Source organism: Monodelphis domestica, chromosome 6 (genome assembly GCF_027887165.1).
Source record: "Monodelphis domestica isolate mMonDom1 chromosome 6, mMonDom1.pri, whole genome shotgun sequence".
NCBI lineage: Eukaryota > Metazoa > Chordata > Mammalia > Didelphimorphia > Didelphidae > Monodelphis > Monodelphis domestica.
The window spans coordinates 10,570,360-10,594,202 of record NC_077232.1 but is presented as its reverse complement, the minus strand read 5'-3'; the positions used below and the strand labels follow the sequence as shown (position 1 = coordinate 10,594,202).

Sequence of the window (23,843 nt, the reverse complement as noted above, 5' to 3'; positions counted from 1 at the left end):
TTCAGAGGCCTATAATAAGAGGTAGCACCTTCAGAGGTGAGAAGTGGATTCCAGAGACACTGCCCAATGGGCAATGCTAGGCCATTGGAAACTGGGATTGGCCCTTGTGAAGAGGGGAAGGACCAAGAAGTAACTAGAAAAGCCCTGAACTTCTTTGGCTGGGAGCAGTCTCCTGGAGATAGTCTTCCATAGGGAGTCTTTGGAGAAGAGAGCTTTGCTGGAGACTTGGGCTTGGAGCGTTAGCTGTTGACCTGCCTCAGGAGGTGACTTTGTACTTGGACCTCAGCTTTGACTTTGGACCTTGGCTCTTGGACTGTTTGAGTGAGTGAGTGAGAAGTTGGCCTTTCCTGGATTCCTGGAGAAAGATTAGTTCCTGAGAAGCCTTCCCCTCCTGGAGGACTGGAGCAATACTTAGTGTGATAGACATCATCTCAACCCTCTTTTTGTATTTCTCTACTTTCACTCTTTCCACCCTTTTGTAAATAAAAGGTATTAAAGGCTTTTTGACTTGAGGTATAATAGTTTAAATCTTCAACCACAGGATTATTTTAGAATTCTCACATACTTATTCAGATGCCTAGATTTAATCCTTACATAAGAGAATCCACAAGTCACTTACTTGGAGAGCTCCACCCCTTTACTCCAATCAATCAGGAACTTGTGAATTCTTTTGCTACAAGTTCACACTCTCAGAAGCTCAATCAGTCAGGAACTGACACTCTTGACTGGCTGCCGTGGATTTAGTATCTGGAGGGCTTCTACAGAACTGTTGGCATGCTGCTGAGCTCCATGAGAGCAGTGGATGTCCACTGCAGCCCTTTATGTCCTTGATACCTTAGCACAGGACCCAGCACAGGGCAAACCCTTCTACATGTTTCTGGATAACATAGTGCTCAGAGTGATAAGCTTTGATGGGAGCTGAAAAGACATGGAGCCCAAGTCACTTCTCTTAAAGATAGGGAAACAGGCTGAGGGGTTCAATGACTTGCCCAGGAAGTCACTGCTAGACACATCTGAAAAAGAATTCCACCTCAGCTCTTTCTGCCCTCAAATCTAGCCCCTGCTTCACTACAGCACAAAGAAACATCTGGTAATCCCAGCTCTCACACACCACTTTTCTCCTCACTCACCTGGATGGCAGTTTCTCAGGCCTTCTTGCTCTAGTATCCAGGGGGCTGCCCTTTGCTCAGAAGAAGAGATCACATCTTCTCTGGGAACTGTAAGCCTTGGGCAGAGGAATCAGACAGGGAGGATAATGGAGAGAAACTTGTCATTGACTTCTCCTGAGGGAAAGGCATGTGAATCAGGGGCTCCAGTTACAGAGGGGTTCATGGGGTTCCCACATAGTCTGCCCTCACCCTGAAGTGTCTATAATGCTAGGAAACTGGGATAGGATGTGCTTGTTATTGTGCTGTGGGACCTCTAATGAGCAGCAGCCAAATCCTCTGCCCCACTCCCCACAGCCAATCCTGCCACATTCCCTTGTGGGAGAAACTCTTAACCTCAGGCTGGAGAAAAGGGTCTTTGTTCTAGATCAATCTGAAGTCCCAAACACAGGGACCTTGAGGAATCAGCTCTTGTCCCATCACCCGACATGCTCCTCACTCCCTGAGCCTCATATAAACCTTGTGTACTGTCTACTTTGGTTAATCTGTGCCTTCCACTGTGGAACTCAACCACTCCTCAGTGCTCCCAAATCTGTTTCTCAACCAGTCAGTCAGTCCTGACAGCAACAGAGGAATGCAAGCAGTGACTGCAGGATGCCTACAAGGACTCCTGAAGAGTTTCCAAAGCATTTATTTTGAGGGAAAAGAGGGGAAACAAGATCATGAAACCAAGATGGAATTAGAAAATTGGGTTCTGGTGCATTTTCTTTGTAGAAGGATGGACTCATTCCATAGCTTTCCAGTTTCCCAAAATTAGAGGCAGCTAGAAGTGTAGTGGACAGAGGCCTGAGGTTAGAGTCCAGAAGGTCTCAGTTTCAATATGGCCACATACAATTATTTGTGTGCTTTATAACAAGCCACTTAATCTAATCTCTATTTCCTCAACTGTAAAAAGGGTATCCTCATGTGGGCAGATTAAGGTGAGGATGAAGGGACATAATTGAAAGAAAAACCTTGGCAGAGCATTTGGCAAAGAGCAGGTCAGTATAACTGCTTAAATCTCTTCCTTCCCTTTCTCATCAGCTGAGCATGCTTTAGGTTTAGGTTTAGGGCAACAGGAAGGACAATGAAGGACAAACCTCATCTACTCTGGACACCTAGGAGCTGTGAGCTACCAGTTTTTGTTTGTTAAAGAGAAAAATATCCCCAAAAGTAGATCCACCCTGTAAAATCCCGTACAGTGGGGGCTACAGAAAGAAATTTTTCCTTTGTGGATTGGGGCTCAAGAAGGGGCGAGGAGTCTGAGAATACGGGTGAAGAATGAGAGACACAGACAAGTAAGTATTTCTGAATAGGGAAGGCGTGAACCCTATGATATTCTCATTGGTAAGAAAATAGAAGAAAAATATAAGGACTAATGGAACACGTGGAAATGAAAGAAAATAGGGTAAGGGTACTCAATGAATAATTAACAAAGCATAGATAATTCAGATTGGACAGGATGGTACTGATGACACCTTTTGGGCCTGTTGACTTCAACCTGTGCTTTCACAAAGGAATTTGACTCCACACCAAATGTTAATGAGTTTGCCTTGAGCAAAGGCAGCATGGCTAGGTCAAGAGTCCACCCACAAATATTAGAGTTCAAACCTTGTGTCTAAAGACACAATAACCATACATCATTTAATATTTCTTAGATGTGAAGATGCTTGGAATGCTACACACCCTCAAGAGGAAGAGGTTGGGAGGAAAACCTGCCTGAACCATCTTCTGAGATGGGTTTGGGAGACATATATCTGGGTTAGGTAGAGGGGAGACAGAATCATCTGTGATTACTTCCTTATTCTTCAACATGGATTTGATCTCAGACTTCAGGAGCACCAAAGGGAACTCCCAACATCCCATTACACAATGCAGAGTCCTTTTACAGGAGAACCAGGCAGCAAGACGGTCCTGGCTCTGGGACTCAGCATAGGAGCCCTTGTCCCTTCCTCATGACTGAAAAATGCTCTTGCCTGCTCCTGAGGACCATATTCCCTTGGATGGCAGACTCAGGCAGTAGGGAGAGGGCCCCTTACCCACAGACAGCAGGTTCCAGGCATTCTCCAGCATCACCTCCTTGTACAGCTCCTTCTGGGGAGAGGTCAAGAGGCGCCACTCCTCTTGGGTGAAGTCCACAGCCACATCCTTGAATGTCACAGCCTCCTAAACCATCAAAAGTCATCAGAGGACAGAGGGCTGAAAGGCATGTCAGGATTAATAATCCAAGTCTCATCAGGCACAGGAGCACACAGAAGGTCTGGCCTGTAATCCTTTATGAGTGTCAGAGTCAACCCTGGAAACTAGTCTTTCAGAGCCCAATTGAATTTTGAGAGAACAGCTCTCCTTGGAGTAACACTAAGGAACGTCTAACTATGGAAGTGCCTCTCTATGAAATCATGGAGAGAGTCTGTGCTCTGTCTGTGAGTTGTGCAGATCGGTGGAGGAGAAAAGAGAGAGCAAAGCTCTTTCTTAGCAGAACTTATAAGTGACACCTGAAATCTGTGAAGAGTTTGAGGGAACCTTGCAAGTGTGGAGCACTCTGGAGGGAAGAGTTTTACGTGATGCCACTTTCTTTATGAGAAAGAAAAGACTTAAATACACCCCCGAGAACTCCAGAAACTCCAAAGAATTAGAGGCCAGGAAATGGGTTGAGAGTGTTACTGATGGATAACATCAAGGTTAGATTGGCCAGATCTGAAGACGCTCTTCTCCTCTGGAGTCATCCCTAAGTCTACTCTGCTGCTGCTCTCTCCAAAGGTGTGTTTGGCCACTGTGCCTGGAAGTGTCTTGCGTTTCACTTTCTTTATTCTTTTAATTTACTTCTCAACAACTGAGGAATGTGTTGCTATTTTTTATATTTCCCCAAGAATGTCTGAATGTTTTCTCTTCTCTAGTATCTCGAGTCGATCTTCTTCGTTGCATCATATTCACTGTGCTGGTTCTCACAGTCCTCTCATGGACAGATAACTGGTCTCGAATTGACTCCGTGACTTCCACTCAGCAGATGCTACTCGGAATCTCTTCCCTTCTCAAACCCGCCACATCCAGGAAAAAGGAAATCTCCAATATCGTATCTCTCACCTGGCTCTACTTTGGGGTGTCTTTTCTGACCCTTGATATGGGCACATTCTCTCCCCTCTGCAACCCCTGTTCATCCCTCTTTTGTGTTTAGTCTTCCAACGTGAGACTGCTGGAACCTTGATACTAAGAGAATAGAAAGCCTAGAATCTAGGAGGAGGTAACTGGTGATCAGACGGGCCAGTCACTGGCTAAGGGTCCCAGAGGGAAGGAGAACTCCCATCTGCCTGATTCCACCAGCAGTATGTGATCCGCTTTGCCAGGCTTCCCAGCTAACCGCTTGGACCAGGACAAGCTGAGATCCAGGCCCAGCTCCAGTGGGGAGGGCCCTCAGCACACCTCCTCCCCCTTTAACAAGCCTGTTGCCACCCCCTCAAAAAGTCAGACAGTGGGATCAGGGTGGCTGCAGCCAAATTCCCCCCGATTTCTACCCAGGCTCTCTCCTGAGCTACCAGCCTGGACTCCCAACCACCCTTTTGTTGGGCTCCAACTGAACTACGTCCTGTTGGAAGCTGAACCCAGTGATGCCCCCGACGGCCCCTTAAACACCTTTTCTGCCAGCTGTCCTGTGACTGTGGAGGTGCCTTCAGGTTCCTTGGATCACCCCCTGCCGGTCCTCTCGGGCTCCTCATTGTCCCTCAGCCCCACACAGGCCATCCATGAGCCTGTCCTGTGGATTCTGTCTGTGGCTCTGAACGACATCGTCCTCAGCACTTGGCAGCCAGAAAATGGCAGGTGTCAGTGACCGTCATTGCCAAGTCCGCTGGCCTCTTCTTCTTCCTCAGCCTTCCTGGCCTCCTCTGAGATCGCCGAGCACCTTCTTTAGATCTTCTCTCCTCTCTGGGTTTCCAGGACCCTGCTGTCTCCTGGGCTCCTCCAAGGGGCCCTACTGCTCCTTCTCTGCCTCACCCACTTCCTCTTCATCTGTGGGGCACCCATTCAGCATGGATCCATTTGCCCTGACTCTCTGTCTCTGTCTCTGTCTGTCTCTGTCTCTGTCTCTGTCTCTGTCTCTGTCCCTGTCTCTGTCTCTATCTCTCTGTCTTTCTCTCTCTCCTTCCCTCCCGCCCTCCCTTTCTCTCTCCCTGTCCCTTTTCCTCTCTCTCCTCTCTGTCTCTCCCTCCCTCCCTTCTCCCCCCCTCTGTCTCTCTCCATCTCTGTCTCTGTCTCTCTGTGTCTCTCTGTGTCTCTGTCTCTCTGTCTGTCTCTGTTTCTCTCTCTCTGTCTGTCTTTCTGTCTCTTGCTCTCTCCCTCTCTCTCTTTCCCTCTCTCTCTTTCTCTCTCCCTCTCTCTCTCTCCCTCCTTCTCTCTCTCTCCCTTCCTCTCTCTCTCTCCCTCTCTCTCTTTCCCTCTCTCTCTTTCTCTCTCCCTCTCTCTCTCTCTCTCCTTCTCTCTCTCTCTCCCTTCCCCTCTCTCTCTCCCTCTCTCTCTCTCTCTCTCTTTCACTCTCTCCCTCTCTCTCTCTCTCCCTCCCTCTCTCTCTCTCTCCCTCCCTCTCACTTTCTCTGTCTCTCTCTCTGTCTCTCTTTCGCTCTCTCCCTCTCTCTCCCTCCTTCTCTCTCTCTCCCTTCCTCTCTCTCTCTCTCCCTCCCTCTTGCTCTCTCTGTCTCTCTCCCTCTCCCTCTCCCTCCCTCTCACTCTTTCTTTCTCTCTAATAAGCCCTTACCTTCCACCTTGATTCTAAGGCAGAAGAGTGATAAGGGCTAGGCAATGGGGTTAAGTGACTTGTCCAGGGTCACTCAGCTAAGTGTCTGAGGCCAGATTTGAACCCAGGACCTCCATCTCTGGGTCTGGCTCTCAATCAGCTGCCCCCATGACATTCTCTTTTTTCTCTCCCTTCTGTCTCACTGACTTTCCCAGGTTCAATTATACTCTCTGTACAGATGAAGCCAAGATCCAGGCGCCCAGCACTAGGCTCTGGTGATGTTGGGAGGTCCAGGGTGGATGCCTGTGCCAGGGGCCTTGGCTCCATGAGGGAGCTCTGAGGGTGGGGCCCCAGGCAGGGGCCTGACTCAGGAGACAGAACCCAGGGCCGTGCTTGGACTCCCTGGACGGCCAGTGAGGTCTCCAGGCACCCAGGTCCAAGCCTGCTCCCCTTCCCCCATTGCTGCCTTCCCTCGTGTCCACACAGAAAGGCCCCAAAGTGGCCCTGGAGGGTTTAACCTATCATTGGCACCCACTGACATAAAGCTGGGCTTGTCCCCCACCCCTGGGCCAACAGAGAGCATCATGGGTAAAGCGGCCTCAGTGCCTTGGCAATGACAGGGCAACATCCAGCCAACAAGTGACCCCTTCCTTAGTCACTGATCAGGATGGAAAAATTCCCTGAAAACCCCGGGGGGGGGGGATGGGGGATGGGAGGGGAACATTCTGTGGCCAGGCCTGGCCCTCTCCAGGGCCAACCTACCCCCCTCCTCCCTCTCCATCAACATTGCCCAAGTCATGAATTCTTTGGACAAGACCCAAATCTCACTGCCCCCCCCCCATATCAGCCTCAGGCACTTCCTAGCTGTGTGACCCTGGGCAAGTCATTTCACCTTTCCTGCCTCAGGTCCTCCTGTGTAAAATGGGCTGGAGAAGGCGTGACCCTACAAAGTCAGACAAGACTGCGGGAGTTCTATTGCTCAGGGCCAGTGAGGGGTGACCGAGAACTCTGCAGTGAGCCCCCTGGGGGCCACGACGGCCTCAGCGAAGCCCCAGCCCTGGGAGAGACTTCCTGGGACGTTGCACTGACCTCCAGACAGTGGGGGCTGCAGAGCTTTAGCAGGGGGGCCAACACGTGAGTGACTCCCTGACGCTCGGGCCAGGCTGGGGACAGCGGCCGAGGCACCCGCAGGAGCTCCAGCGGCCAAAGAGGTGCTTCTGGGTTAAGAGTCTTCCTGGGCTCCACCCTGGGCAAGAAGGCAGAGGCAGGCCAGAGTTCCTGCAGTCTCTGCCTAGGAGGAGCTGGACTGGCTGGGAGGAGATCTCTGCTGCTTCAGCCTGGACCGGCCTCCTTCCAGCTCCGGCCTGGAAGTCTGCCCGCCGGGAGATGCAGGCCGACCACTGGCTCAGATGGCCCAAGGAAATGGCAAAGAACTCCTGTCGCTGCCCAGAAAACCTCCAAGGAGGGAAAGAAGCGGGACCAAGGGGAGCACAGAGGGGTGCATTGTGGGGGGCTTCCAGGAGGCCAGAGCTGGGCCTCGGGAGCCCCGCAGGCTCTGACTGGCCTCTTACCTCCAGGAAACTCTGAATCCCTTTCTCGAATTGAACTGGGGACCTGGAGGTCCTGTTACCATAGAGATGCAAAAAGACAGACCGGCCCACTGTGCAAGGAAGTAGAAACCAGGGAGACAGGAAGTGACATAAGAAGGGACAAATGAGGCCAGAGGGAGACCTGAGAGGGGCTTTCTGACCTTTATTAACTGAAAGTTGGTCCTTGGGAGGTCCTTGGTCCTTGGGGGTTGGCCACTGGTCTTTGGTCCTTGAGAGGGGGTTGGTCACTGGTCATTGGTCATTAGTCCATGGGGTTGGTGCTGGTGGCTGGGCTGGTGATTAGTTGCTGGTTGGCACATAGATTATAGAGAGAGATTCTGCCTGGTGAGCTGAGCTGGACTTTCTCTAGTGGCAGTTATAGGCAGTTTTGGGGAGCTCCTTGGGCAATTTCTCTCTATCTCTTTCCCATGTTTCCCTCCTTTTCCTCTATCCTCATTCAAACTAAGATTGCTCGAAGCTGCTCCCTCCTTTTGTCCAAGTCCTAATTTAACCCTTATACATCCCAAGGCCCTGCTGCCTCTTGGGGGTCTGGGAGGATGCAGAAGGAGACAGGGAGGGGACTCATCTGCCCCCTCAGGCCCTCTTCTTTTCCCAAGCTGCCCCTCACTCAGGCTGCCTCCCTCCCTCCCTCTGTTGGTGGCAGGCTCTCCCCTGAGGGCAGGCCTGGCCCTGGGTGACTCCTGTGGTCCCTCCACCTGTGGAGATCCCTGTGGGGCAGCCCCCAGCCTAAGTAGAGAAGGAGAAACCTCTGCCCCTCTGGGTCCCTTCTCCCTCCCCAGCTCCGGGTGCAGAGGCCCAGGGCCTGGCCCCAGGAGGGATGGGGCTGAGCCAGAGGCCAAGCTGGGAGGGAGATGAGGACAGCTTTCTTCTCAGGATCAACCAAGAGCAATTGGCCCAGAGAGTGAGCCCAAAGGCAGTGAGGGGGCTCCAGGCCATCTCCTGTTTCTCAGAAGGGCAGAGAAGTCAAACGTTCCCTGGGAAAGGGACGCCTTAGTTAGGAAGAGCTTTGACTGGAGCTTCATTCAGGGGGTCAGAATGTCAGGGGAAGGGGAGCAGGACCCCGAGGGGGAGAAGGCCCAGGAAAGATGGAGGAACTTCACCAAAGGGACTCATGGGGGCTACTTTGCTGCCTCTACAGGGAGCCTGGAGGCAGAGGGAATGGCCTTTGAGAGGGACAGACTCCCAGCCCAGGTAAGTGCATTCCAGCCCCACCTCTGAGCCCCATCAGCCAGTGAGGCTCTTCCATGGGTCTGACACAAGTGGGGCTGGGAAGCTGCACCCTCCTTCCTGCTGGGAAATAGATACACACCACTGTGTATACACCTTTGTAGCTTCTGTATCCCTGGAGGTGATCCTGTGGTTTGGAATATTTCGGTTTTGATTTTGATTATGATGTCATTTTCCTAATCCTTTTTCTGGTTGGCATGAATCCCTCGGGATCGTGATGGATGATTTCTTGGACAATTTGCTGTGATTTGGGGGGATAATATTTTGTTTGAAATTCCTGAGACAATGATCACGAGCGACATTGACTCGTAGTTGGCTTTCTGTGCACATGTTCTGATTCTCTCTTATATTTCTCATGGTTTCTGTGTGGTTTTACCTTTCTCATTTGCTATTTAATGCTTTGATTTTCTGCTCAATTTTATTACATTACCTACAAGTTTATTGATTTCTTAAAGAGTCAGATTTTAGTTTTATTTATCATTTCTATGATTTTTGGTTTCCAGTTGATCTAATTCCCGTCTATCTTTTAATATTTTCTCCTTTTTTGTTCTCATTTTAGGTTGTTCAATGTGTTTTCCCTAATTTTTAAAGTGTATATTGAGTTTATTCATTTTATCTTTCTAGTTTCTTAATGTGTGATTGCAAGGAGATGTTTTTCCCCTCTTAGGACTGAGCTGAATCCCACACATTGTATCACATTATTTTGTCATGATCATTTTCTTTTACAAAGTTATTCATGTTTGCTGGGATTTTGTCTTTGACATTTGTTTGCACTTTCTCAGTGCTTTATTATGTGGCTAATTTTGAGAAAGTTCCATGTGATACAAAGAAATATGCAGGTTCCACTTATAAGTTGCCATAAATCTTTTAAGGTGTTTCTTCAGAAATCTGCTCATCTCTCCTGCTTTCCATATGTTATATATTTCTTCTCCTTCCCTTTTCCTCTCAGTTAGTCAAATTTATCCCCCTTTTCTCTTTCATTTCAACTGGTCCATTGTATGGTGTTTTTTCCCCTTCCTTTTTTGTGCCCCTTTCCAGCAAAGAGCTCCTACTCTGTTGTTCTGTTTCTCTTTCTCTGTTATCTAGATTCTCATGCTCTGATTCATAGTCACAGAAATCATCTTTTCTTTCTTTTCTCCGTATCCTTGATACACTCAAAGCATCCTCTATAGGTGTTGTATGTTCTGCCCTCCCGATGCTTTCTGCCCCTGCCTTGTAGGGGATATCCAGTGGATTCCCCCTTTCCATCCTACAATACTTTCACAGTAATGTAGATCATTGTAGGTGTCACAGAGAACACTTTTCCACAGAGGAGAGCATCCCTTCTTACTGAATCGATACCCTCTTAGGGAATGACAAGAGCAAAGGGTTAGTGGTGGGAACTGATTGAACCACACTCTCCATCCTGAGACTCACTTCTGAAGGTGACTCCATTCCCTTTCTATTCATTGGCATGCCTAGTCCAAATTCTGTCTCTTGACAAAAGTTTATTCAGCTATGAGCATTGGGATGAAGCCTAATGACATTACTTGAACCTAGTCCTGCATAGCGAATCCATGAGTCATCTAAACATGTGATCCATGTCCATCAATCATTTATTGTTTTCCTGTTCCTTTGATTGTTTTCAGATGTTTGGGAAGGAGTGGGACACCTATTTCCAGGGAACTGCATCTGTACACTCTTCCCCCTCCCAAGTTGATGTAAGATTTAAATTAATGTCAATAACTCCAAGTATTTATTTTATAAAGTTTATTAATAGTGACTTGAACTAGAATAAATAAAAAAAAGAAATAGAAGTATAAAACCTAATTATCTAACTAACATAAGACCATGTGTGTAAATTCTCCTGCCTGGCTCAAAGCCAGCTTCAGCAGTCACAGGGAAGGGAAGAGAGAGGCAGGTCACAAGAAAATTATATCCTACCTATGTAAGCACACAGTGCTGGCACTGAGCACGAACTCACAAATGGAATGCTGGGTAAGAGAGTCCTGGGGAGCAAATTCTATCCACACATTGGCACATCCTACTCTTGTCTCCAATTAGAAGTCAGAAGGCCTAATATTGAATTGTTTCCTTTTAATAACTTGGTCTTCTTAAAATTACTTCATTTTAAGGAATAGAAGTCTCTTTCCCCCCTGTATTTGAGGTCCAGTCCTAAACCAGAGCAATGCATTGCTTTAATCAATGGATATTCTCAGAAAATCAAACCTTTGATTCCTCAGAAATTTCATCTTTTGCTTTTTACACTTGACCTCTTTTTCTTCTGCATTTGCCTAAACATCTGGACTCCAAGCCAAAGCTATCCTATTCTTCCAAGTTCCTGTTTTCTCCCCCCCACCTTTCCCCACACATACAGAAAGTTTGCAATCTCCCCCAAATCGAGACCAGACACTAACTCTCTCTGGCCTCAGTGTGAGGTCCTCATCTCGCTTCACCCATAAGAACATTCATCAGTGGAACCCCTTCCACTTCAAGGTAATGCTTCCTTCTTTTCGCTATCTTTTCAGGCTTTGCCTCTTCCTCCTCCCCTCCTCCCCTGAATGTGCTTTTCTTCCTGAGATGAAAGAGACCACCTTCTCAGTCCTCATTCTCTCAATCCTCACTGCAACCTTTGATGCTTTTGGCCAATCTCCCTTCCTTGATACTCTCTTCTCTTTGGGTTGTTAGGACATCAGTCTCTCTTGGTTTACCTCCTTCATCTCTGATCTCTGCTTTTCTGTCTTTGCTGGATCCTCCTCCAGATCACACCTTGTAACAGCAGGGTGAGGCTGAGGGGACCCTCAGGGACCTAACTTTGGTTCTCTTCTCTTCTCCCTCTACATTTCTTTTCTTGGTAATCTCATCATCTGCCAGGGACGTAATCACCATCCCTGCTGATGACTCTTTAAATCTACATTTTCTGTCCCAATTTCTGTGCTGAACTCCAGGCTTGCATCTCTAATTTGCATACAGTTATTTCAAACTAGATGACCTGTGGACATCTTAAATTCAATGTATCCATTACTTCCGGGTAAACATGGCAGCAGTCTAGACGGAGGACTCTTCCTTTCCTCAGCACCTATAATATAGACTACCTCAAAAGGCCAAAAAAACCAAATTCATATGAATGAAGGGACTCGACAGTAGGGCGAAGCATTGAATGTACATGGGATTTGGGCATTTCCACACTATAAGGGGGTGAAAAATCTTCCACCAAAATGTGAGCTGATGTACCCTCCCCCACCCCACCTACAGAGCCAGAATCAGAGCCAGCTCACGCTAGAATCAGTGAGTGAGTGAGTGAGTGAGTGAGGGGCACCTCTAGATCCTCGGCAGCTGACTTAGACTACCAAAGACCTACCCCTGAGAACAGCTAAACCTGAAACCCAAACAGGCTGAAGAGTGCAGACTGTGAGTGCCCATGTGGAGATAGCACAGAGAAGGGCAACAAAGAGTAGAAGCTGCAGATACATGAGAGGTGGTCTCAGGCCCTCTACACTCTACACTCAGTCCTCAAAAGACAACTCCCAAAAGACAACTCTTTAGCTTCCAAGCTAAAGAGAAAATTTAACAAGAAGCCAAATAGAGATAATTCAGATATCAAGGAGCATCAATCAGGATTACACAAGATCTGGCAGCTTCCACACTAGGGACCCCAAGGCTTGGAATATGATATTCAGAAAGGAAAGAGAATTGGATCTTCAACCAAGGATCACCTATCTATCAGAACTTACTATATACTTCCACGGGAAAGTATGGGCATTCAACAAAATAGAAGATTTCCAAGTATTTGTAAAGAAAAGGCCAGAACTAAGTGGAAACTTTGATATCCAAACACAAATATCAAGAAAAACATAAAGAGGTAAATAAGAAAGAGAGGGGGAAAGGGGGAAAATACTTTTTTTATTCAAACCTTCTTTAAGGGCTTCAATAAGATCAAATTGTTTACATTAATATATGGGGAAATGTTATTTGTAACTATCAAAAATTATATTCACTATTATAGTAATTCGAAGAATAATTCACAGGAAGAGATTGGGATAAGTGGTATAAGATGAAATGCAAAAAAGGAAAAAGGATGGGGGGAATCAAAGATGGCACCAAGAGAAACTTGAAGAAATAAGATAAATAGGATAATCTATATCACACAAAGAGGCACATGGGAATGGGGAGGGGAAGAATACTATTATAAGAAGGAGAGTAAGAGAGTGCTAGTAGGTAATTGCTAATAGGTTTCTTACTCTCAGTGAAATCAATTCTGAGAGGGAAGAGCATCTAGACCCATTGGGGTATCAAATTTGATCTTACCCTACAGGGAAAGTGAGAAGAGAAAACTAAGGGAGGGAGAGGTCCAGGGAGTACAAAAAGGGAGGGGGAAGAAAGGGAAGCATAGTAAGAGTGGGGATTAGAGGGACTGATTAAAAGCAAACCACTGGTTTAAAAGGATATAGCAAAAGAAGAAAGGACAGAACTAGGAGAGGATATCAAAATGCTGGGGAATACAGAAGTGGCATTAATAACTTTGTATGTGAATGGGATGAACTCACCCATAAAACTAAAACAAATAGCAGAGTGAATTAGAAACCAAAATCCTACCATATGTTGTCTACAAGAAACACCCATGAGGTGGGTAGACACTCACAAGGTTAGAATGAAAGGTTGGAGCAATATCTATTGGGCCTCAACTGAGAGAAAAAAGGCAGGAGTTACATTCATGATATCTGACAAAGCGAAAGGAAAAATAGATCTGATTAAAAGGAATAGGGAAGGCAACTACATCCTAATAAAAGACAGTATAGACAATGAGGAAATATGAGTAATCAACATGGATGCAACAAATGTTATAGCATCCAAATTTCTAAAGGAGAAACTAGTAGAGTTGAAGGAGGAAATAGATAGCAAAACTCTACTAGTGGGAGACCTGAACCTACCACTATCAAATCTAGATAAATCAAATAAAAAAACAAATAAGAAAGAGGTAAGAGATGTGAATGAAATCTTAGAAAAATTAGAATTAGTGGATATATGGAGAAAAATAAATAGGGACAAAAAAGAATACACCTTTTCAGCAGCACATCATACATTCACAAAGATTGACCATGTACCAGGGTATAAAAACATGGCAAACAAATTCAGAAAAGGAGAAATAATAAATGCAACCTTTTCAGATCATAATGCAATAAAAATAATAATCAGTAAGGGTACATGGAAAGCCAATTCAAAAACTAATTGGAAATTAAATAATATGATTCTACGAAATCAGTTAAATAGCAAATCATAGAAACAATAATTTCATTGAAGAAAATGACAATGATGACACATTCTTTCAAAATCTATGGGAAGCAGATAAAGCAGTACTCGGAAATTTATATCCTTGAGTTCATATATTAACAAATTAGTGAGGACAGAGGTCAATGAATTGGACATGCAAATCAAAAAACTTGAAAAGCCAACAAATTAACCCCCCAGATGAAAACTAAATTAGAGATCCTAAAAATTAAGGAAGAAATTAATAAAATAAAAAATGAAAGAACTATTGCATTAATAAATAAGACTAGAAGCTGGTATTTTGAAAAAACAAACAAAATAGACAAAATACTGGTCAATCTAATATAAAAAAGGAAGGAATAAAACCAAATTAACAGTATCATAGATGAAAGGAGAGACCTCACCTCTAATGAAGAGGAAATGAAGGCAACCATGAAAAACGATTTTGTCCAATTATATGGCAACAAATATGGCAATCTAGGTGGTATGGATGAATATGTACAAAAATATTAATTGCCTAGATTAGCAGAAGAAGAAATAGAATTCTTAAATAATCCCATATCAGAAAAAGAAATTGAACAAACCATCAAAGAACTCCTTAAGAAAAAATCCCCAGGGCCTGATGGATTCACAAGTGAATTCTATCAAACATTAAGAGAACAACTAATCCCAATATTATGCAAACTATTTGACATAATAAGCAAAGAAGGAGTTCTATCAAATTCCTTTTATGACACAAATATGGAACTGATTCCAAAGCCAGGCAGGTCAAAAACAGAGAAAGAAAACTATAGACCAATCTCCCTAATGAACATAGATAAAAAAAATCTTAAATAGAATATGAGCAAAAAGGCTCCAGCAAGTGATCACGAGGGTTATTCATTATGATCATGTGGGATTTATACCAGGAATGCAAGGATGGTTCAATATTAGGAAAACCTTCCACATAATTGACCATATCAACAAGCAAACAGACAAAAATCACATGATTATCTCAATAGATGCAGAACAATCCTTTTACAAAATACAGCACCCATTCCTATTGAAAACACTAGAAAGGACAGGAATAGAAGGGCCTTTCCTAAAAATAATTGAGTATCTATCTAAAGCCATCAGCAAACATCATCTGCAATGGGGAAAAACTCAAAGCCTTTCCAATAAGATCAGGAGTGAAACAAGGATGCCCATTATCCCCTTTATTATTTAACATTGTACTAGAAACACTAGAAGTAACAATTAGAGAAGAAAAAGAAATTGAAGGTATTAAAATAGACAATAAGGAGACCAAGCTATCACTCTTTGCAGATGATATGATGATCTACTGAAAGAATACTAGAGAATCAACTAAAAAGCTAGTCAAAATGATCAACAACTTTAGGAAAGTTGCAGGATACAAAATAAACCCACAGAAGTCATCAGCCTTCCTATATATTTCCAACACATCTCAACAGCAAAAAATTCCATTTAAAATCACCCTAGACAATATAAAATACTTAGGATTCTATCTGCCAAGATAAACATAGGAACTTATATGAACACAACTACAAAACACTCTCCACACAATTAAAACTACATCTAAACAATTGGAAAAACATTCATTGCTCGTTGGTAGGATGAGCTAATGTAATAAAAATGACAATCCTACCCAAATTAATTTATTTAGTGCCATACCCATTGAACTACCAAAAAACATTTTTTACTGAATTAGAAAAAAAAATAACAAAGTTCATTTGGAAGAACAAAAGGTCGAGGATATCCAGGGAAATCATGAAAAAAAAAATACAAAGGAAGGTGGCCCTGCAGTCCCAGATCTCAAACTATACTATAAAGCAGTGGTCATCAAAACAATATGGTACTGATTAAGAGACAGAAAGGAGACTTGGGGTAAGTGACCTCAGAAAGACAGTCTATGATAAACCCAAAGATCCCAGCTTTGGGGACAAAAATTCACTATTTGATAAAAAAAAACTACTGGGAAAATTGGAAGACAGTATGGGAGAGATTAGGTTTGGATCAACATCTCATATCCTACACCAAGATAAACTCAGAATGGGTGAATGACTTGAATATAAAGAAGGCAATTATAAGTAAATTAAGTGAACACAGAATAGTATACATGTCAGATCTTTGGGAAAGGAAAGATTTTAAGACCAAGCAAGAGTTAGGGGAAAAATCACAAAATGTAAAATAAATAATTTTGATTAAACGAAAATAAAAAGGTTTTGTACAAACAAAACCAATGCAACCAAAATTAGAAGGGAAGTAACAAATTGGGAAACTATCTTCATTACAAAAACCTCTGACAAAGGTTTAATTACTCAAATTTACAAAGAACTAAATCAATTTTACAAAAAATCAAGCCATTCTCCAATTGATAAATGGGCAAGGGACACGAATAGGCAATTTTCAGATAAAGAAATAAAAAGTATTAATAAGCACATTAAAAAGTGTTGTAAATCTCTTATAATCAGAGAGATGCACATCAAAACAACTCTGAGATATCCCCTCACACCTAGCAGATTGTCTAACATGACAGCAAAGGAAAGTAATGAATGCTGGAGGGGATGTGTCAAAGTTGGGACATTAATGTACTGCTGGTGGAGTTGTGAATTGATCCAACCATTCTGTAGGGCAATTTGGAACTGTGCCCAAAGGGCACTAAAAGACTGTCTGCCCTTTCATCCAGCCATAGCACTGCTGGGATTGTACCCCAAAGAGATAATAAGGAAAAAGACCTGTACAAGAATATTCTTAGGGGCCCTCTTTGTGGTAGCAAAAATATTGAAAAATGGGGGTATTCCCTTCAATTGGGGAATGGCTGAGCAAATTGTGGTAAATGTTGGTGAAGGAATACTATTGTGCTCAAAGGAATAATAAACTGGAGGAATTCCATGTGAACTGAAACAACCTCCAGGAAGTGATGCAGAGTGAAAGGAGCAGAAACAAGAGAACATTGTACACAGAGTCTGATACACTGTGGTACAATCAAATGTAATGAACTTCTCCATTAGTGGCAATGCAGGGATCCTGAACAATCTGCAGGATCTATGAGAAAGAATACTATACACATTCAGAGGGAAAACTGTGGGAGTAGAAACACCAAAGAAAACAACTGCTTGATTACATGGGTTGAGGGAGATATGATTGGGGATATAGACTCTAAATGATCATCCTAGTGCAAACATCAAAAACATGGAAATAGGTTCTGATCAAGGACACATATAAAACCCAGTGGAATTGGGTATCAGCTACCAGAAGGGGTGGGTGGAGGGAAGGGAGGGAAAGAATATGATTCTTGTAACTAAAGAATAATGTTCTAAATTGACTAAATAAAATTTTCAAAAAAGAAACTCGATGTGTCCAAAACAGAAATTGTTATCCCTCACCTAGACACAATCCCCATCTTCTCTATTACTGTACCCTCCTAGTCCCTCAGTCTCAAAACCATAGGAGTCATCTTTGACTCCTCATTTCTCTTCTCCCACTTATCCAATATGGTGCCAAAACCTGTCAGTTTCAGCTTTGTAAATGCCACTTGAATATGCCCCCTTCATTTCTATCTCACTACCATCATTCTGGTGGAGGCCAAATCACATCATGCCTAGACTATTCAGTCAATGGGTGGTGGGTCTGCCCCCCTCATGAGTCTCCACTACAAATCATTCTACCTTTAGCCACTAGAGCAATTTTCCTAAAGTGCAGTTCTGATTGTGTCACTCCCCTAACTCAATAAACTCCAGTGGCTCCCTATGCAGTGGCCTCCAGGATCAGATACAAAATGTTCTGTTAGCCATTAGACCTTCTTTACATTCTTCTTATATCTTATTCCCCAATGTGAATTCTTTAATCCAGTGACACTGGCCTCCTGGATTCTTTTTAACTGGGTTTTTTTTAAACCCCTTATCTTTTTTCTTATTATTGATTCAAAGACAAAAGAGTGATAAGGGCTGTATCTGTATCTGTATCTGTATCCATTAAACAACCTAACTGCCCCAACCCTTAGCTTCATATCAATTCTTAGATCAGGGTGAAGTGACTTGCCCAGAGTCACAGAGCTAGGAGGTGTTTGAGGTCCAATTTGAACCCAGGCCCTCCTGATTCCAGATTTGACACTCTATCTACCCACTGTGTGACCTAGCTGCCTCTGGCTCCAAGCATTTTCAGTGGTTGTATCCCATTCCTGGAATAATTCTTCCTTCCCAGTTTAGAACATGGACCCCACTTCCCTTAAGTCCTAACTAAAAACCTACAGGAATCCTAACCTAAACCCACTAAATTAGAGTGCCTTCATTCTTATAATGATTCCCAATTTCTCCTATGCAGACCTTGCTTGATGTATTTTTTTTGCATATTGTCTCCCTCTCCCATTGGGCTGTAAGTGCCTTGAGGACAAACATTGTCTTTTGCCTTTTGAGGAATCCCCAGGGCTTAGCACAGGGCATGGTGCATGAAAGGCATTGACTGTAGATGGAATGGAAATGATATTTTCTAGTCTGTGATATAACCTGGGTGTATCCGTCTCTTGTGTCTATCCTCTTCTTCCCCCATTTTGTACTCTAGCCCCACAAAAATGCATTCACCTGTAAATGGGACATCACAAGACTCTTCTCAGGATACCCTCTGTCTTTGTCTCTACTGTTACCCTACCAGGTTTTTTCATTCATCCCTCTCTCCCTGGACAGTTTAAGAAAGAAGCCTTTTCCTTATCTTCTGAGATTATTCTGCTACTATTGTTGTCTGGAGTTTCCAGAAGCAAATTTCAGGTTTTCTGTATAAAAATATTTCAGGTTCTCTTCATTGGTGACCATTTCCTTTTTTGGCCATTCTTGTTAAGCTCCCATTTGCAGGTGTTGGGAGGGAAATTTAACAAAATGATAAATCCAGGCAGTTCTCCAAACAAGATGAACAGAGTGTAATATTTATCGAGAAAGGAAATGGGAGGATATGAAAAACGGGGGATAAAGGGAAGGTCAGTATGGGGCTATGGAGGAGTTGAGGGGAGAGAGGGAATATTGCTCGCTGAGGCAAAGGAGAGAGATGCCCCCTGCTGAGAGGAAGCAGCAGGGCTCTGATAAGGACTATTTGTCCTGGAATGACTGAACTGAAGTTCAGCTCCCTCTATGACCAGAAAAAATAGTCCACTTATCTGACTGAATTCAAACAATATAAAATTTAATAACCAGTTGGTATTGGAGTTTTTTCCTCAGCTTCAGAGTTGAGGCCAGGCCCCAAGGCTGGCAGAAGGTTCTCCCACTCCCATCTACTCTATATCAATCCTGCTTTGTCTAATTCAGAATCTTAGCAGTTGACGGAAAGCAAAGAACAGTTCTGACCTTCAGAAGATTGGGCCTGAATCTTCGGGCTGAACCAAGAAGAGCATGCCACTCCAGACTGGGCTCAATGGGCTCCTCCCTCCTCCAACACCAGGAAGCAAGTCCCACCCTGCAGGAAGGAAGTGCTAGTCACAAGACCCAACTGCCACTCCTAGGTGCCCCTTCTCCCCACCTATTAGTCTAGTTTCCTTTCCACAATCATCCCCTTTTTTTGTTGTGACCTTCCCAAGGCATTCTGCCTGTCAATAAAGAAGTCAATGGCTTGCCTCACTTTATGTCATATATATACATATACATATATATGTATGTATATACATATATATTCCTTTTATATGTGTGGGGAATCACAGAACAAAGAAAAGAGTAGATGATAAAGAATTGAGGGCAACAAAACTGGTTTTAGAGCTGGGATATAGAAACACTATGATTGACTGGAAGTTTGGTAAAAAAGGAGGCAGTCAGCATTTGAGTCTGAATGCAAAGTCAAAGCCCTGACTTTAGTCAGCAAAATAGATATCTTTGAGGGATTGTTTGATTGTGAAAAAATACTGCACCCGACTCCTCATGGATCACCTGAATCTTCCAAGATCAGCTAATATCTTGAAACAAAAATAGAACAATGATTCAATACATAAGAGCTGGATTTTATACTTAACCTATAACTGATCAGATGAATACCGAGCCAAGTCAAGAGACAGAGAACCATGACTCAGGAAACCATGACAAAGGTAATTCACTGTAAATAGGATCAATAAAGAAATGACAGAAGATCAATTCAGTATTCTCGCAGATAGGTCACCCTGGGCTACATCTTCAGTTCTAATGCTTTCTAGAACACATGCTTTCATTTCTACTGGATTTGGAATAGTGAAATATTATTGCAATATCCTTTCCATGGTATTGGAAGGTCTTTCTACTGAAGACTTGTGGTACTTTTTTTGTTTTTATGCATGAAACTGTTTGATGTTACCACTACCTATCTTGGAGTTAATAGCTTTAAGTTTCTTTCTGAAGGCAATCTTTGAATTCTTTTGATTGGAATTTCATTTTCAATGTTCTGAAGTTCTAGCCAATTCTTTTTAATGATTAATTTCAATAGTGTGTTATCCAGCTGTGTTCTTCTGGGCAACCTGAGATCTTTCAGTTGTCTGTGTCCATCCTGTCTTTGAAATCAGTACATTTTAATTTGGATTTGGGAAGATCTTTTACCAGTTTTTAGTTTTCTTCTAAGCTGTCCTTCACTTCTGTGGATTTCTATTGCAAATCTATTGTTTTCTCTTTTGTTTTCTTTGGGGAGGCTTCCCATAGTAGATTCTAGGTTTTCTACCCTCTTTGTCTCAAGGTTCCAGCAATCTCACATTGGAAGACTAAACACAAAAGAAGGATGAAAAGGGGTTGCAGAGGGGAGAGAATGTGCCCATATCAAGGGTAAGAAAAGACACCCCAAAGTAGAGCCAGGTGAGAGATAAGATATTGGAGATTTCCTTTTTCCTGGATGTGGCGGGTTTGAGAAGGGAAGAGATTCTGAGTAGCATCTGTTGAGTCACGGAATCAATTCAAGAACAGTTATCAGTCCATGAGAGGACTGTGAGAACCAGCACAGTGAATATGATGTGACAAAGAAGAGCAACTCGAGATACTAGAGAAGAGAAAAGATTCAGACATTCTTGAGGAAATATAAAAAATAGCAACACATTCCTCAGTTGTTGAGAAGTAAATTAAAAGAATAAAGAAAGTGAAACGCAAGACCCTTCCAGGCACAGTGGCCAAATACATTTTGTAGAGAAGAGCAGCAGATTAGAATTAGAGATGACTCCATAGTAGAAGAGCGTCTTCAGATCTGGCCAATCTAACCTTGATATTATCCATCAGTAACACTCTCAACCCATTACCCTGACTCTAATTCTTTGAAGTTTCTGGAGTTCTCAGGGGTAGATTTAAATCTTTTCTTTCAAAAGCAGCAACAGTTTTTCTTATGAATAAGCTCAAACAAAACACAAATTAATTAAATATTGCTTTTTTATTGAATAAAAGAACTCTCCCTTCTGCATCATAGTCACTGTTATTTTTGTGTAATGAAGTATAAATAAGATATAAATGCTGTATACAAATGGAAACAATCATGAAGCTAAAGCTTTTCACTATGGCCCATCCTACCAAGAACCTCAAGACCTGACTGTAACAAGAGACAATTCTCCTTTACTTGCCTGAAAAGCATCCCAGATCACTCAGTCAAGTCCAGATGAATATCTTGTTAGAAACCTCCTCTTGTCCTCATCAAGATAAGACTCAAAGTCCGTCATGCAGAAAACAAACAAACAACATCTTTTCTTGAACTTTGTTCTCTTTTGAGGCATCACGTAAAACTCTTCCCTCCAGAGTGCTCCACACTTGCAAGGTTCCCTCAAACTCTTCACAGATTTCAGGTGTCACTTATAAGTTCTGCTAAGAAAGAGCTTTGCTCTCTCTTTTCTCCTCCACCGATCTGCACAACTCATAGACAGAGCACAGACTCTCTCCATGATTTCATAGGGAGGCACTTCCATAGTAAGATTCTCCTTAGTGTTACTCCAAGGAGAGCTGTTCTCTCAAAATTCAATTTGACTCTGAAAGATTAGTTTCTAGGGTTGACTCTGACACTCATACAAGATTGCAGGCCAGACCTTCTGTGTGCTCCTGTGCCTGATGAGACTTGGATTATTAATCCTGACATGCCTTTCAGCCCTCTGTCCTCTGTTGACTTTTGATGGTTTAGGAGGCTGTGACATTCAAGGATGTGGCTGTGGACTTCACCCAAGAGGAGTGGTGCCTCTTGACCTCTCCCCAGAAGGAGCTGTACAAGGAGGTGATGCTGGAGAATGCCTGGAACCTGCTGTCTGTGGGTAAGGAGCCCTCTCCCTACTGCCTGAGTCTGCCATCCAAGGGAATATGGTCCTCAGGATCAGGCAAGAGCATTTTTCAGTCATGAGGAAGGGACAAGGGCTCCTATGCTGAGTCCCAGAGCCAGGACCGTCTTGCTGCCTGGTTCTCCTGTAAAATGACTTTGCATTGTGTAATGGGATGTTGGGGGTTCCCTTTGGTGCTCCTATAGTCTGAGATCAAATCCACGTTGAAGAATAAGGAAGTAATCACAGATGATTCTGTCTCCCCTCTACCTAACCCAGATATATGTCTCCCAAACCCATCTCAGAAGATGGTTCAGGCAGGTTTTCCTCTCAACCTCTTCCTCTCGAGGGTGGATCTACTTTTTAGGATATTTTTCTCTTTAACAAACATAAACTGGTAGCTTACAGCTCCTAGGTGTCCAGAGTAGACGAGATTTGTCCTTCATTGTCCTTCCTGTTGCCCTAAACCCCCAGCATGCTCAGCTGACGAGAAAGGGAAGGAAGAGATTTAAGCAGTTATACTGACCTGCTCTTTGCCAAATGCTCTGCCAAGGTTTTTCTTTCAATTATGTCACTTCATCCTCACCTTAATCTTCCCACAAGATGATACCCTTTTTACAGTTGAGGAAATAGAGATTAGATTAAGTGGCTTGTTATAAAGCACACAAATAATTGTATGTGGCCATATTGAAACTGAGACCTTCTGGACTCTAACCTCAGGCCTCTGTCCACTACACTTTTAGCTGCCTCTAATTTTGGGAAAATGGAAAACTATGGAATGACTCCATCCTTCTACAAAGAAAATGCACCAGAACCCAATTTTCTAATTCCATCTTGCTTTCATGATCTTGTTTCCCCTCTTTTCCCCCAAAATAAATGCTTTGGAAACTCTTCAGGAGTCCTTGTAAACATCCTGCAGTCACTGCTTGCATTCCTCTGTTGCTGTCAGGACTGACTGACTGGTTGAGAAACAGATTTGGGAGCACTGAGGTTGAATGAGGCTCAGGGAGTGAGGAGCAGGTCGGGTGATGGGACAAGAGCTGATTCCTCAAGGTCCCTGTGTCTGGGACTTCAGATTGATCTAGAACAAAGACCCTTTTCTCCAGCCTGGGCTTAGGAGTTTCTCCCACAAGGGAAAGTGGCAGGATTGGCTGTGGGGAGTGGGGCAGAGGATTTGGCTGCTGCTCATTAGAGGTCCCACAGCACAATAACAGGCACATCCTATCCCGGGTTCCTAGCATTACAGACACTTTGGGGTGAGGGCAGACTATGTGGGAACCCCATGAACCCCTCTGTAACTGGAGCCCCTGATTCACATGCCTTTCCCTCAGGAGAACTCAAAGATAAGTTTCTCTCCATTATCCTCCCTGTCTGATTCCTCTGCCCAGGGCTTGCAGTTCCCAGAGAAGATGTGATCTCTTCTTCTGAGCAAAGGGCAGCCCCCTGGATACTAGAGCAAGAAGGCCTGAGAAACTGCCATCCAGGTGAGTGAGGAGAAAAGTGGTGTGTGAGGGCTGTGATTACCAGATGTTTCTTTGTGCTGTAGTGAAGCAGGGGCTAGATTTGAGGGCAGAAAGAGCTGAGGTGGAATTCTTTTTCAGATGTGTCTAGCAGTGACTTCCTGGGCAAGTCATTGAACCCCTCAGCCTGTTTCCCTATCTTTAAGAGAA

General features: G+C 43.8%; 1 protein-coding gene across 2 annotated transcripts in view; it reads left to right on the top strand.

Moving 5' to 3' along the window:
* The first annotated feature begins 7,583 nt into the window (after positions 1-7,583).
* The window catches only part of LOC100012557 (zinc finger protein 239-like), a 30,077-nt gene continuing 13,817 nt past the window's right edge, over positions 7,584-23,843 (top strand). The window contains exons 1-4 of one of the 2 annotated variants that reach the window (XM_056801597.1): positions 7,584-7,636; positions 8,620-8,672; positions 22,044-22,170; positions 23,562-23,657. In XM_056801597.1, coding sequence (XP_056657575.1) covers positions 8,640-8,672; positions 22,044-22,170; positions 23,562-23,657 — 256 coding nt within the window. In that variant the 5' untranslated portion in view covers positions 7,584-7,636; positions 8,620-8,639. Of the gene's footprint in view, positions 7,637-7,819; positions 8,673-22,043; positions 22,171-23,561; positions 23,658-23,843 lie in introns of those variants that run through there. The other variant, XM_016423584.2, reaches the window with a different exon arrangement.